The 14,017-nt window shown below is 29.8% G+C and overlaps 1 protein-coding gene across 1 annotated transcript; it reads right to left on the reverse strand.

Annotated features, from left to right (window-relative positions):
* Window positions 1-1,638: 1,638 nt before the first annotated feature.
* Window positions 1,639-13,619, reverse strand: LOC132947255 (uncharacterized). Its single transcript, XM_061017505.1, has 8 exons — window positions 13,429-13,619; window positions 11,099-11,275; window positions 10,140-10,327; window positions 9,026-9,158; window positions 7,742-7,884; window positions 3,383-3,496; window positions 3,245-3,310; window positions 1,639-2,111 (listed from the first exon to the last, which is right to left on the reverse strand). Exons 1-8 carry the CDS (start codon window positions 13,490-13,492, stop codon window positions 1,923-1,925), a joined length of 1,074 nt encoding a protein of 357 aa, XP_060873488.1. The 5' UTR covers window positions 13,493-13,619; the 3' UTR covers window positions 1,639-1,922.
* Window positions 13,620-14,017: the final 398 nt, after the last annotated feature.

Here is a 14,017-nt window from a genome sequence, read left to right on the forward strand (position 1 = left end):
CGCTATTGACAGAGTTAGTTATTAAAGAGGAAGGAATATCATTACAATAAGCACGCCACCACCTCTGCTGAGATTGCTGGTAGAAATGTTTCTGTCTCATTTTATTATATAGTTAGACATACTTAGTTCCGAGTCAAATAAATAAATACATAATTAAGACAGCAACATTACAATTAAAAATACTAAGTTTAGTTCTCAGACCTCTACAGTTTTGGTAGAAGCCAGATGATACCTGGGCCTAGGTGGAGGCTCCTAGTTTTATATGGACGTTTGATGGCTTTGGAATCCCATTTACATATGAAACTATGAGGTCGGTTTCACCATTAGCTTGTCTGCGTTCCAAGTCAGCATAGGCAGCACGAAACCGGTTAGTTTTATCACGGCCGATGCTTATGTGCTGTGGCAACAAACTAGACTTTTTGGCACATTGAAAATCATGCAGTACTCGAGATGCTTCTTCACTGGAGTTGAAAATTACTTTGGTGGGCAAGTACCGGAAATCGTCCTGCCCACCCTTAGTAATTTAGAATAAACTGGTAAGGAAACATTTAGCGTTGAAAAAAGCTCAGATAAAACGGATTGATCTGCAGAGATTCTATCAGCCAGGATGGTGGAGTCACATACAGGTATACCACGAATAACAATATTCTTTCCTCAGCGGTCACGGTCAGAAGTCTCAGTAATTACCTGTGCTAGAAGGCCAGACTGGGTGTTAGGGGCTGAGACAGTCGCGCCACTTTCAACTGAGTCAAATCTATCCTTAAGAGTAGATATCTCTTCACGAAGTAGTGAGTTTTCATGTTTTAAATCGGTGATGTGAGAAGAGAGAGTCGCTAAGGTTGTACCGAGCTCTTTAAACTCTATAGATTGCGATGTTTCCAGTTTATTGTATGAACTAATGGTGTCACTTTGCGATTTTTTTAGGCTTGCAATTACAACCATAATATCAGCGTTTGTAGGAGTGGTGGTTGTAGAACCTTTTTGAGTGGTCGTGGAAGACATAGTTTTATTTCATTGGGCAGCTGCCCTGGGCCGATAACAAGAGTGGCATACTAAGGTAATTCCAAGTGAATGGGTAGAAAGCTGGTTGGAGAATGTCACACAGTTGGAATGGAAGGACTGCTGACAAGTGAAACACGAAGCAGACTTGGAAGTTCTATGTATGGTATGATGACAGTGGGTACAGGTGCTAGGCATGGAGGTACGAAGCAGACAATTTAATGTTCACACATGATGTGAATGCCGTAACCGACAACGAATAGGCAATTAGGTCCACAGGAAGGTAAATTAAGACGCCGCAAAAATAAATAGAATGCAACCAAACATGTACACGCTATCAGTATAGGGCCTCAACGCACAAGGTGGTGAGTACTTGACCTTGAGGTGATTAGTAGAATATGAAAAGATTTCCTGAGGTAAACGAGACAAGGTGGTAATCTGATGCACTAGTCCGCTGGTATTTCCGTCGTATATCGTATAGTTCGAATATTAGATAGGCCGATAGACACTAATAAGAATTTGAGAACAATATCAGCTAGCGAGTACGTCCAGTTAGGTTGACTGTTTAATGATGCAGATAAGGGAGCAACACAACCGAACACATGTCGTTACGCGTTTGCGATGTATAAAATAAACATGTTGTGTTTAGCACACGTGTGCTATAAAATGTATTAACAAATTATTTTTTATTTATTATAAATTATGATGCAATGTAATATAAAAACTATAGTATATAACTAATTTCGCTGCTGATTATTAAGGCATTACTAAAATCGGAATATTTGCAGCTCAAGAAAATACCTCAAACCGTATTGTGTCTTTGACTTCAAAATATTTTTAAGTTTTGTATGCTTGGGCAATGGTAAGACATATTTGAAATTGGGTTTACATTGTATATATTTAACAGTTAATAAAATAGCTAGTTATTTAACTGAATATTGAGTTGATTGAACATCATACGTCGCACATGGTATTGGTGAACCATTGCGGAAGCCTGCAATTATGTTTTTTAATCCGATAAACGTTGATTTACAACCACATTCGTTTTTAACGTCATCAAGATCCACAAACTTGACAACTATTCCACTGTCTTGTTCAAGTACAAATTTTCCCTAAAAACCATAAAAAAAATATTATTACGTAAATTTAAAAATAATAACTATTTAAATCAGAAGAATTTTTTATTATCTAAAATATCAAATATGTATGATTTGGGTAATAGCGTTATATTCTAACTTCGTTTTAGTACATATTTGGCTACTTATCATAATATGTACATAAATACATTATCAAGTTTTTAGGATTAACACGTGGAATGTTAGAACTTTATATTATAAAACAGGAGCACTTGGTACCAGGGCTTTATACCGTTACTAAATTGATCGGTTAGGCTAACGCGGTAACCGAAAATATTTTGGATACCGGTTACCGGTTCTATACCGGTCCTGTTGTTAGCGGTAACTAATTACCGGTACTATATTCAAAATTACAGGTTACTGATTAAGTGATAACCGCTTCCGAAAAATGTATAGAAAAAAATAGATAGGTATACGGTAAATATAGTATCGTTACAGGAAACAAGATAATTAATAACGGATTGAAACAAGGAGATGCGATGTCACCAGTACTCTTTAATATAGCACTGCGATGGAGACTGTAATAAGGAAAATACCACGAACTGAGACATTAAACCTTGACGAATGAAATGTCTTACTAGCTTATACGGACGACATTGTGACCATCGGGAAATCTGTTATTAGTTATTGATGAACTGATAAATGTAGGGAAAGATATGGCCTTATCAATTAATAGCGAGAAAACAAAATACATTATGGTAAAACGAGTAGAAGGGGATGATCATATTAACCTCCACATGGGAAATATCACCTTTGAACAAGTACAAGAGTTCAAGTACTTCGGTACTACCCTAAATAACAAAAACAACATGCGTGGAGAGTCAACATCATATTGGGTGCTGCTAATCGATGCCTCTATGCACTGAAAGTCCACTTTAAATTCAAGCTGTTATCAAGGAAAACAAAAAAATATCTCTACATAAGTTACATCCGCCCTGTATTGACATATTATGCATGTGCTACATGGGCAACGACGAGAGGTGATGATGAAAAACTACGTCTATTTGAGAGAAAAGTCCTTAGAAAAATTTAAATATGTATAAAACTGCAAATGATTTAAATTATTTTGTAAGCTAAATATACTTTTAATCCAAAATTTATTATTTTACCTTATCATAAAAATTTGTTGTAGTTTGTACACACCATGATGAACAATTAAACTCTCCTTTGCACACCTAAAACATTTAAAGTAATCAAATAATCAAATGCATTTTCTTAAAAATATTATTCTAATCTACGATACCTACTTGTGAATATGAAGTATAAGTTGTAGCTCCAGGGTTTAATGGGAACATTTCAATATCATAGACAATTTTTGTAAGACATATTTTCGATTCCTTTAGAAATGATGACACTTCTTCCTACAATTATTGTGAACATGTTATAATAATTTTTGAGTGGCATAATTATTATATTTTCATGGTTTCTTAGGCAAAAATTGGGGGGTGCTTGAGAAGTCCCAGCAAATACCCCATTATCCCCCCTTCCCAAAAAAAATATACAGTTTTTTTAGTTGTGTGGGATCGAAGTACCCCTGCTCTCATTTATGTTAAAATTATTAGCCTCCCCTGAAATTTTAATGGATTTCCACCTTGGTTTATACCAAATCACTCATCAATTATTATTTTCTGACAACATATTTTGTAATAGTATTTATAAGGTTTTTACATCAATTTAAACTTTGCCAGTATAATCTTTTCAGCAGTTAAAATTACACTGATTGTATGAATGAATAAGTATTAAATTAAAGTATCAGAATGGACGAAGAGGAATATATTTGACAATATGATAGGGTATTTGGGTAAAATGGATTAGCTTACTGCCAATTTAATAGAATATAAATTCAATTGAGTAGCAAATGTATTAAGACTATAATAAGTCTCTAATAAGGTTGACCAGGTTGGTTCCGAATATCGCAATGTGTGCACGTTATTTCATTAGCAGCACTATACTCGTCGCTCTCTTATCTAATCGCAGTTTTCTGAATTCACCTGGAAACAGGATTCGCCTATAGTTCATAATACTACTAATAATATTATGTCGTATCAATCTAACAAAAATGGTACCAAAAATAAACACAAAAGAATTCTTCTTTTGTCTGTCACCAAAGGCAGAAGAAAAGAAAAACAAATTATTCACAAGTCCAAATCGGTTCTCTGTTCCCGCTAAGCGCGACGACGTCGACGTGAACACATATTCAAACCATGACCAAATTCGCAATAGCGATAACACAACAAAGTTACCGCCTGCTTACATAAAAAAATGTTTCCATTTTCATCCCTAGCCAAACTTGACTCAACAGATTTTATTTGTAAATCCACACTCTCTTATCTTACCTATCATCCGCACGCATTTCCGCGAACAGTACAATCTGTTATTAACACATTTAGAGGAGAATGTCACAATGACATAATATGTTTTAATACTTACCAGCCACATTATATGCGCCCACTACGTGCAATTATTCAAAATCTTCACTCAACCACTTCACATGAAGACATCATTGTCAGAATTTCAAAGTTGGGACACCGCGTCATCAACATACACAACATAAAGCGCTTTTGGATAAAACACCCTTGCCACTTTTTACATCAAAAAAGCTACCAATAAATCAGACATATACAATATTGAGTTCCTACTCAATTCAAAAACTGTTGTTGAAAACCATGCCAATCCACCACAGTACTATGTATGTTTGTCAGTCTTACGGGCACACTCTGAAATACCGTCAGCATGATCCACGATGTGTAAGATGTAGGGATTACCTCTCAGAATCCTGTACCAAGTCACGTGATTCTCCAGCCAGATATGCTCTATCGGCTATCCAATGGTAGCCACACCACCAATTACAAAGGTTGCCTCGACTATAAAAAGCTTAAACGTTTTAATCCTTCAAATAGGCGAGATATTTCAATGATTAATCATTCATCCAAAAATAATTCTCTTAAAGCCTCTTTTAGTGCCACCTTCTCCCATCCATCTTAAGCTCATAATGTACAAAATCATTCTCAATTTCGAAACACTACCTATTAACCTCTTTTATCTCCGAATTTTCAAACATCATAAAACCCCTCCTTTCCCTTCTTAGTTTATTATTAAGCAAATCCTAATTATAAATATCTCTACTCGTTATGTTTACGCTATTTTACATTTTAGATTCTGAGCGGAGCGATGAATGTATTCATTTTATAATGATGTGTGTTTTTATTTATTTTTTAATTTTGTAATTTATGTATCTGTTACCAACATTTAGGTCAGTAAATCTGCTTCGATTTTCTTCAACAGTATCTTGTTTGATGGGAAAATGAATCTAGTTGGTGCATTTGGGAGAACAAAATTTTAAATTTTAAATCAATAGTTTTTAAAAGCGCCGGGATAAACAACATAAAAATTAAGGAAAAACGGGAATTTTTACTCAAAATCGGTTTTTAACAAAATCTTGGATTTTTGGTGTAACTCTAAAAAAATAAACGTATAGACATAAAATTTTCACTGGTTGTTTATATTCGCATTTTCTATACATTATTAAAATATTTTGATTTGTTTTAAACTGTTTAGAGACATTTTCAGTTTCCAATTTTATTAGTTTTTATTTCTATAAATGTCAATAAAATTGTACTCATTGATCAAAAAGCTTGAAAATTTTATACAAGGCTTCTACTATATTATTACAATGACATTTGAAAAATATTAAAAATCGTTAGTCACAGTTTTTTTTATAAGCATTTAAAGTTTGACTGTTGACAAAATACGGAAAAATCGCGAAAATCCTCGGACAGGATAGTGTAATTTTACTGTATTCGATTTGAATGCAATGATTGCATTCGATAAAAAACGATTCTGAGTGGACGAGGGAATATTTTTTATTTAATTTTATTCATTTTTATGATGATAAACAAATCGTTTTAAGAACAGCTTAAGAACGATTTATATAAATAGGTAATTTATATAATTATAATTATAATTTATAATTAGGAAATATCATAAAAATGAAAAAAAATATAAAATAAAAGAAGAAGCTCATAAGTCACTCAAATGTTTTGTAAATTTTACCATGTCTAGGTAAGGCTAATATAAGTAAACAACCCAAATTTAAAATTTTTACGAATGTTTTTAACCGAATTACAACAAAAAACTCCCAAAATTTAAATGTCTATAAATAGCTCAAAAATGGCAAAAATTTCCGAACTTTAAACCGTAAGGAACAAAATCCAAAATACAACAAAAAATATCTCTTGTCATTTTTCATTTGAAGCAATATTTTTGGTAGAAAACGTCGTCCGTAATTATTTAATGTTATAAAATCGTGAAATCGTACGTTTTTTCTTCTTTAACCGCTTTTATTTCGAGTAGCATTTCGAAAATCGAAAAATGACTTTTTTAAAGTACCAGCTCAAGAATATTACCTGTCGGAAGAGATGCTATACTTGATACTTTTGAGCAAGTTTAGAGGGAGAAAAAGTGCTTACAGAATAAAAAAGAAAAAGAAACAAACATCATTGTAAAACCATTACATTCTTCACTCCGCTCAGAATCTAAAATATTAAAAATACATAGTCACAATTATTTTATAAGCATTTAAAGTTCGAATTTTGACAACATTTATCAAATTTAAAATTTAAAAATGATTTTGTAGTTAAACATTTTTATTTTATACACATTTTTATTTTATACACATTTTTATTTGAAAATGTTTAACTTTTATAGCTAAAGATTGAAAACTTACAACAAAGTTCCACGTAAGTAGGTTATCCTGTAACTAAAAAAATCTCAAACATATAAAAACATCGTTTTTTTTTTTATAGTTATTTTATGTTTAAATTTGGAGGAAATCACATATTAAATAACCAAGAATAACAATTTTAGTTATTTTGTTGTAATTTTTTAATATTAATTTAACTTAACGGCTATCGTATTAATAATAAGTAATAACTAATAACAATACAAATATAATATAAAATATAAAATATCCACACTGATAAAAACGTCACCGCTCAGAATCCATGATGTATCCATTGATATTATACCTATCATTGAATTCAAATGTAATACCATCCATTATACAGTGCCCACTTGTAACCTATTGTACAGCAGAGTGACATCCACTTACCCGCCTTTTTTAACAATCATCTTGTGCAACTATTCATATTCTGTGTTTTATTATCTTTTGTATATTCATACTCCATATATATATAATATATATAATTGGGACCATGTCTAATTTTATTCTCAAACTATAAATGTTATGTAGTACTATTTACTTCGTATTTTTTGTTTTGCTATGTGGTTTTAACTTTGCATTGTTTACGTTTCAAAATGCTGACCTCTATCTTCAATTTTAGTTGATAATGCAACAAACTTTTGTCTTAATAATAGTTTATCTTTAAGGAACTATATTTCCGTTGAATTTAAGTTTTATTTATGTGTGGAAATGAACAACAGTATACGTTTAAAAAAAATTACAATGTCAATTGATTCTTCACTATTTTTCCAATACGTCTAACTCTATTCTTCAAAAATGTCAACAGCAAACACGTTTTACACATAAGCATCTTGATCCCCATGAGGAAATTGCAATATTAACAAAAGACATTAAATATTGTTACCATCCCATATAAGTAGTTGGCACCATGATCGACTTTTGTAATTGAAGTCCCGCCATTATATCTGGTAGGATTGCATTGATTCAACATATATGTTGTTATTTCATAGAAAGTTACTAAATCGTTCATTGCTGCAAAATTATTCACTAAAAAAAAAAGATTGAATTGTAAGTTATAATATACTTGATAACTTGATACATACATTAATTTTACAATTATTTTAGGTTATAATTCTAATACTAAGATATTATGACTAATTCATTATTTGCCTAAATATAAAACAACTATAGTGATCTGAAAAAATGTAGGTAAAATAAATTGATAATTTTTGAAATTATATCGGTATCTTTATTATTGAGACGTCACATAAAATATCAAAAAATACCTTGGTATATGGGAGTATTGTATCTTAATGATTTTTATCGGTATAATGAGAAAGTATTACTAACAATATTTATAATATATCTTTATATATAAATGTGAAAATGAAAACCTTTGAGGCCTATGTTCTCGGAAACTACTGAATCGATCGTTATGATTTTTTTTAAAAAATTGAAGAGCTCATTGCGTAGAAGGTTTATGGCATTTGATCGATTCTCTAACTTAATAAACAAAGGAGTTATCAATTATTATAAATAATGGCCTGTTGCGCAATAATAAATAATAAAAATAAATCAGTATTATTCTCAACTCCTATAACCCATAGCAACCATACATAAACAACTATTTCTATCGTAAATCTCAAAATTCCTGTTTGAGAACCTACCAGGGGTGATCAATTCCCTTTTTAAATTAGTCTATGACACTCACAAAGAATGTGGCTTTCTATTGGTGAAATAATTTTCTAAATCGATTCAGTAGTTCCAGAGATTACCCTTAACAATGGTAACTAACAACTCCTCTTTATATAATAGTATAGACTAGCTGATATATATATATATTATTAAGTTAGAGAATCGATCAAATGCCACAAACCTTCTCCGCAATGAGCTCTTCAATTTCAAAAAAAACATAACGATCGGTTCAGAAGTTTCCGTGAACATAGGCCTCAAAGGTTTTCATTTTCACATTTATATATAAAGATATATATACATATTTATGTATATATCAAAATAATTATGAAATATATTAATTGATGAAAAAAGAAAGAGAGAACATCTACCAAATACCTACTTTGTAATATTCACATTATAGACAAATTATTAACAAAATGCAACGATCAATATTAAAAACAAAAAAATTGTATAAACCTAAACATTAAATCAATATATAACACGTATCACGTACTACATGGGTTCTTTATAGATGATCCATGTGCATCTACAGCAACACCGATTATGAAGCCAGCACTGCATTGTGATAATTGTTTTATATACGGTATAATATATTTTGCAATTTTTTCATTGAATGGTGTATATAGCTAAATACACAAAAACAAGTAAGAATTAATTATATAAATTAGTAATAACAGTACAAAATTGCCAGTAATTTTAAAAAAATGGGGGAAAAACAACAGTGGAAAATTAGTAATTACCTATACACAATACCAGTCATAAAATATTTATGGTACAGTCTTATAGGTTGATATGAATTATTCCACTATTATTTATATTATCATTTAATAAATAGATACACAGTAATGTTTTCTAAATGCCAAGACAGATTTTTAGCTATTTATAAACTTCATAAGCATCTGAAATCCAGAATTTTGGATTCCTAGTAGACCGGTGAATATATTGATTTTACAATGATGTGTTTTATTTTGTCTTGGGTGTCTGTGTACATGTTTTATTATAGTACAAAAATTAAAAGTAGGGTTCAATCTTCCACTTCAAGTTCTGGTAGCAATTCAGATTTATTTGGTATTTTTGAAAGGTAAAAATGAACAATAAAGTAAATAATCAGGAAAAATTAGAGAAAATGTTTTTACAAAATCGGTTTTTTGTTGTAATTCAAAAATAAAATAAATATAGTGACATTAAGTTGTCATCAAATATTCATATTTCTGGGTTGGATATAATTTCTTTAATATTTTTGTGATATTTATATACCTAGATGTTTGAAGATATCCTTAGTAATAGAGGTGAACTGGAATTTTACGTATGCAATGATATTATAATATAGAATTTGAATTTAACATATTCTATGATATATTCTACAGTGACCTACTCAATGCGAGGTAGACTTTAAACCTGCTGTATGACAAAACGTCTTCCCGTTTCTTTTTTTTAAATTAAAAATAATACTCATTATATTAATTTTTAACAGGTTTGTCGTAGGTAGTTATATTTCATAAATAACCATAATAAAATATATTTACTAATGCAGAATTACTTTTAATGATATTAATACTATTTAATAGTCACATAATAATAGCAACAATAGTTACGCAAATACATACGCAATCTGGCGTAAGCCCTTCTATAAGGTATCCTGCTATCTTGTTTTCCTTTGCGAAATCACATAAGACTTTTACGTCTTGTGCATTGCCATCAGGACCCAATATTATAGCCCAATCCCCGTATAAACCTTCTCGTGAAATGGTCACAATCACAGGTTTATTTAAGGCTGTCACTGTTTTGAGGAACGCTAAAACATATTTATAATATTATCTGCTGGAATAATAAATTCTGTAATTACAAACTATTCAAACTAATTATCAAACAAATTACTTATTTTATTTATTTACATTTTAAATTATTAAAAAACATTATTGATCTATATTAATTATTCTATCATTAATACTTTTTGATATCAAAAAAAAATCAAAATATTACTGACAAAACAACCAAACTTCTAATACCTAGTTAATAACCATTTTTCTGTTAAATATTACATAATAATAAGTTCATAATTATTTGGATCCTCCATGTCCATAGTTTTAGTCTTTTAGATAAACTCCGTTGAAGGTATTCATCTAATCGTTAAAATCTCATTGTCCTCGGAAAATGATAACCATTAAGAAGTCATATAATGTAATTTGGCGTAACACAAACGTATAGATTTTTGTTACGTTTGTATGACACTTCTATTATAATATCTAACCCTTATATTCTTCATAATATAACATTTTTTGTAACAATTATCTGATGACTACTGATGGCTATCTTGCCACATTTCCAGACGAATATATATTATGTACCTAGTTATATCTATCACATATTATAACTATCCTATCACATATACAGACATTACCCACTCCTTTAAAATCATTCAATGTCATAGAATAATGTTACAAAAAGGCAGTAAATCAAGCTATACCACGAGATTATCATTGCCTAATAATAATATAATTCCAAACGAAGGTTTAAATATAATATACTTGTAGGTACATAATAATATATAAAAATAATAATTTACTTTTATCAACATCTATTACAGACAATTTGTTGATTGTAAACCGACTGTAAATAATTACTTCACATTCACACGGTATTTCTTTGGGATCTAGATTAATTAATTCTGTACTAGAGTCCATCATGTTTCCTTTGTAATAGCACATGACTGATTTAGAAGAAACTGAGTTTCCTGTAGCAGCTGAAATCATAAAACAATGATTATCTTTCAATTTAAAATATTGGTAACAAATTTATGATTTCAGCATAATTGTGTAGAACATAGGTATTTGTAATTTACATAACATTTTTATAGCATCGATTTTTATTTTAAATGAGTTAGTTTTAATATAATAACATTACATTGATCAAAATTAACAAAGGACATATGAAAATAACACGTTATTTCATCGATTTTTTTTATGTAGTCTGTCATATAGTAGTAATATTGTACATCGATATTTGATGTCAATACTCAATATTAAACCTAAATCTCCATACCACATATGCTTTTGCCACTTATGCTTTAACTATTTTTAATAATGTTTGAAGTTAAAATGTTAAGAAAATTGATCAAAACCTAAAGCATGAACTTACGAAATATTTTGTAGTTACACTTGTTACAGTTTTTAAATTGTCTACTTTTATAGCTAAGGTTTGAAAATGTAGTACAAGGTTCTTTATTCGTTTTTTGTTTTTTATAGAAACCTAAAAATCTCAAAAATACTTAATATTATGTACAATTTTTTTCTTTAAATGTTTACTAAATTGGATATTTAAACGAAAAATAACGATTTTATTGTAATTAAGAAAATATAATTTGTAGGGAATTGAAATGTTTTGCCATTGTGTATGGTAACGTTCGAAATTACACCGTACACCCACAGATCATAATATACAGTGTTTATATAGATATATTCTCCTCCTCTGGTCAGTGTCATGACGATAATATCACCGCACCGTATAGGCACCCTCTCTACACCTTTCCGTCGACGTACAATGTTCGACGCACCTAATTATATTATAATGTATATTAGTATGTAAATTAAATATCGGCCAATTAATAATATAATCAAATTTTTTTTCTTCTCTCAATCTGATCACTTTTGTGAATAACCTTATAGATTTTGGACTTCGTTTCCGTCGTCCACACCCGTGAAATTACCGGCTCTGGATGATTTTTTATTAAAATTTTTAAAAATGTCAACCCGTGTAAAACACTTAGAGCCGTATTCATAGTCAATGCTTAAGAATAAGTATTGCATAAGCTATACTTATGACTCAAATGAGATTCATAAACGAGAATTTGGCTTAAGAAAATAAAAAGTATTAGGTACTTGTTTTTAAGGTTGGTCAAGAGCTACCTTAGTATTGCTTTTAGACAGTTTTAGTTGCTATCACAAATTTTTTATTTTTCAAATCACGGCCCTTATAATATGGAGGCGTAACGCCACTCATTGACCGGTGCGTCCCTATACGGACTGGGCCACAGACATGACGCGTAAGAGTACGTAAGTACCTCATTTATAATTATACAAATATATAATATGTCTATTTCTATCTTGGCCGGTATTCTTCATTATTATCAAAGTATGATAATCAATGGTATCAAGGTGACTGCCCTTTCGTCTCACTTGAGGAATAGTCTTGGAATTTTTTGATAAAAAAAAAATGGCATGGGGGAGAATTGCCCTAACACACTTACTTACACAATCTACACAATATTCAATAATGTTATAACTCACTATCGACTTTTTTTTCTGATATAATTTATACATTATACGAAACATATTACAGCCATTTCTAAAATTAAGGGTTTACCTACAACAAATTTAAAGTTAACAATATTTTGTATTCACCGTGTACATTTACCCAAAATAATATGAATGGACTCCAAACAACTTGTATGGGCTGTATCTATGATTTAGATAGATTTGATTTTATTTCATTGCATATTTCAATTTGTATAGCATTTCTCAGTTAAAGTTAAAGTAGGTAATTTACATTTTTTCGTGAAAAATAGTTATCTAGTAAACATAAGATTATGAATAAACTAATAATATTATGTATCTAATGTAGCTTCACCTTGTTATAACTTATAAAACCAATATTTTCTGGACTTATTTATTTCAAATTACTATAGGTGACAACAGAATCTTTAAAACGATTATGATTTATAAATAATTTAAATATTATACCGATGAACACAATATTATACAATACACATATAATGAATATATCTATAGGTACTAAAAAACCATTTTTATGACGTGGTGCTACATTGTTCATGTGGAACATGGGAGAGCTAACTGTTAATAGCTCTAACTCTCTAAGTATTCAAAAAAATATACATACCCGTGGTATTGTCTACAGCCATCGATTTGCCGAGGAGACAAAAAAATAACAAACACAAAATCATTGTATTATTGTTAAAAATAAATATATTTCAAAATATTTTTAATTCAAGACCAGAAAACAACCAACATAATAAAAAGGTGATTTAAAAAAAACTAAATTCGTACATTAAATTTTATACAATCAATTATATTATTTATAGTTTCATAGAATATCAAACATTTTTAATAACCTGCCCGCATATGTATAAATATGTCTGGGTTAATTGCAAAATAAATATTTGTTGTAATATTTCACTATCAAAGTGTGTAGGTATATAGAAATATCGTACTGTCAAAATTACAGATGTTATTTCAAACAAATAAATGTAATAAATATAAAGTTTTTATCAAAACACATTTTAGAGTAGGTATATAAGATTTATAGTGTAATTTGGAGAACTATATTATAACGAAAGTGATATTTATATGAAACAAAATATATTAAATAAATTTATATGGTTAGTATTTTAATAAATAATAATGCATATACAATTCAACCATATGGTACATAATTTAATGAGTGCCCTATTTGTTTCATGTCTCTGATT

The sequence above is a fragment of the Metopolophium dirhodum genome, chromosome 6, assembly GCF_019925205.1.
Source record: "Metopolophium dirhodum isolate CAU chromosome 6, ASM1992520v1, whole genome shotgun sequence".
NCBI classification, from domain to species: Eukaryota; Metazoa; Arthropoda; class Insecta; order Hemiptera; family Aphididae; genus Metopolophium; species Metopolophium dirhodum.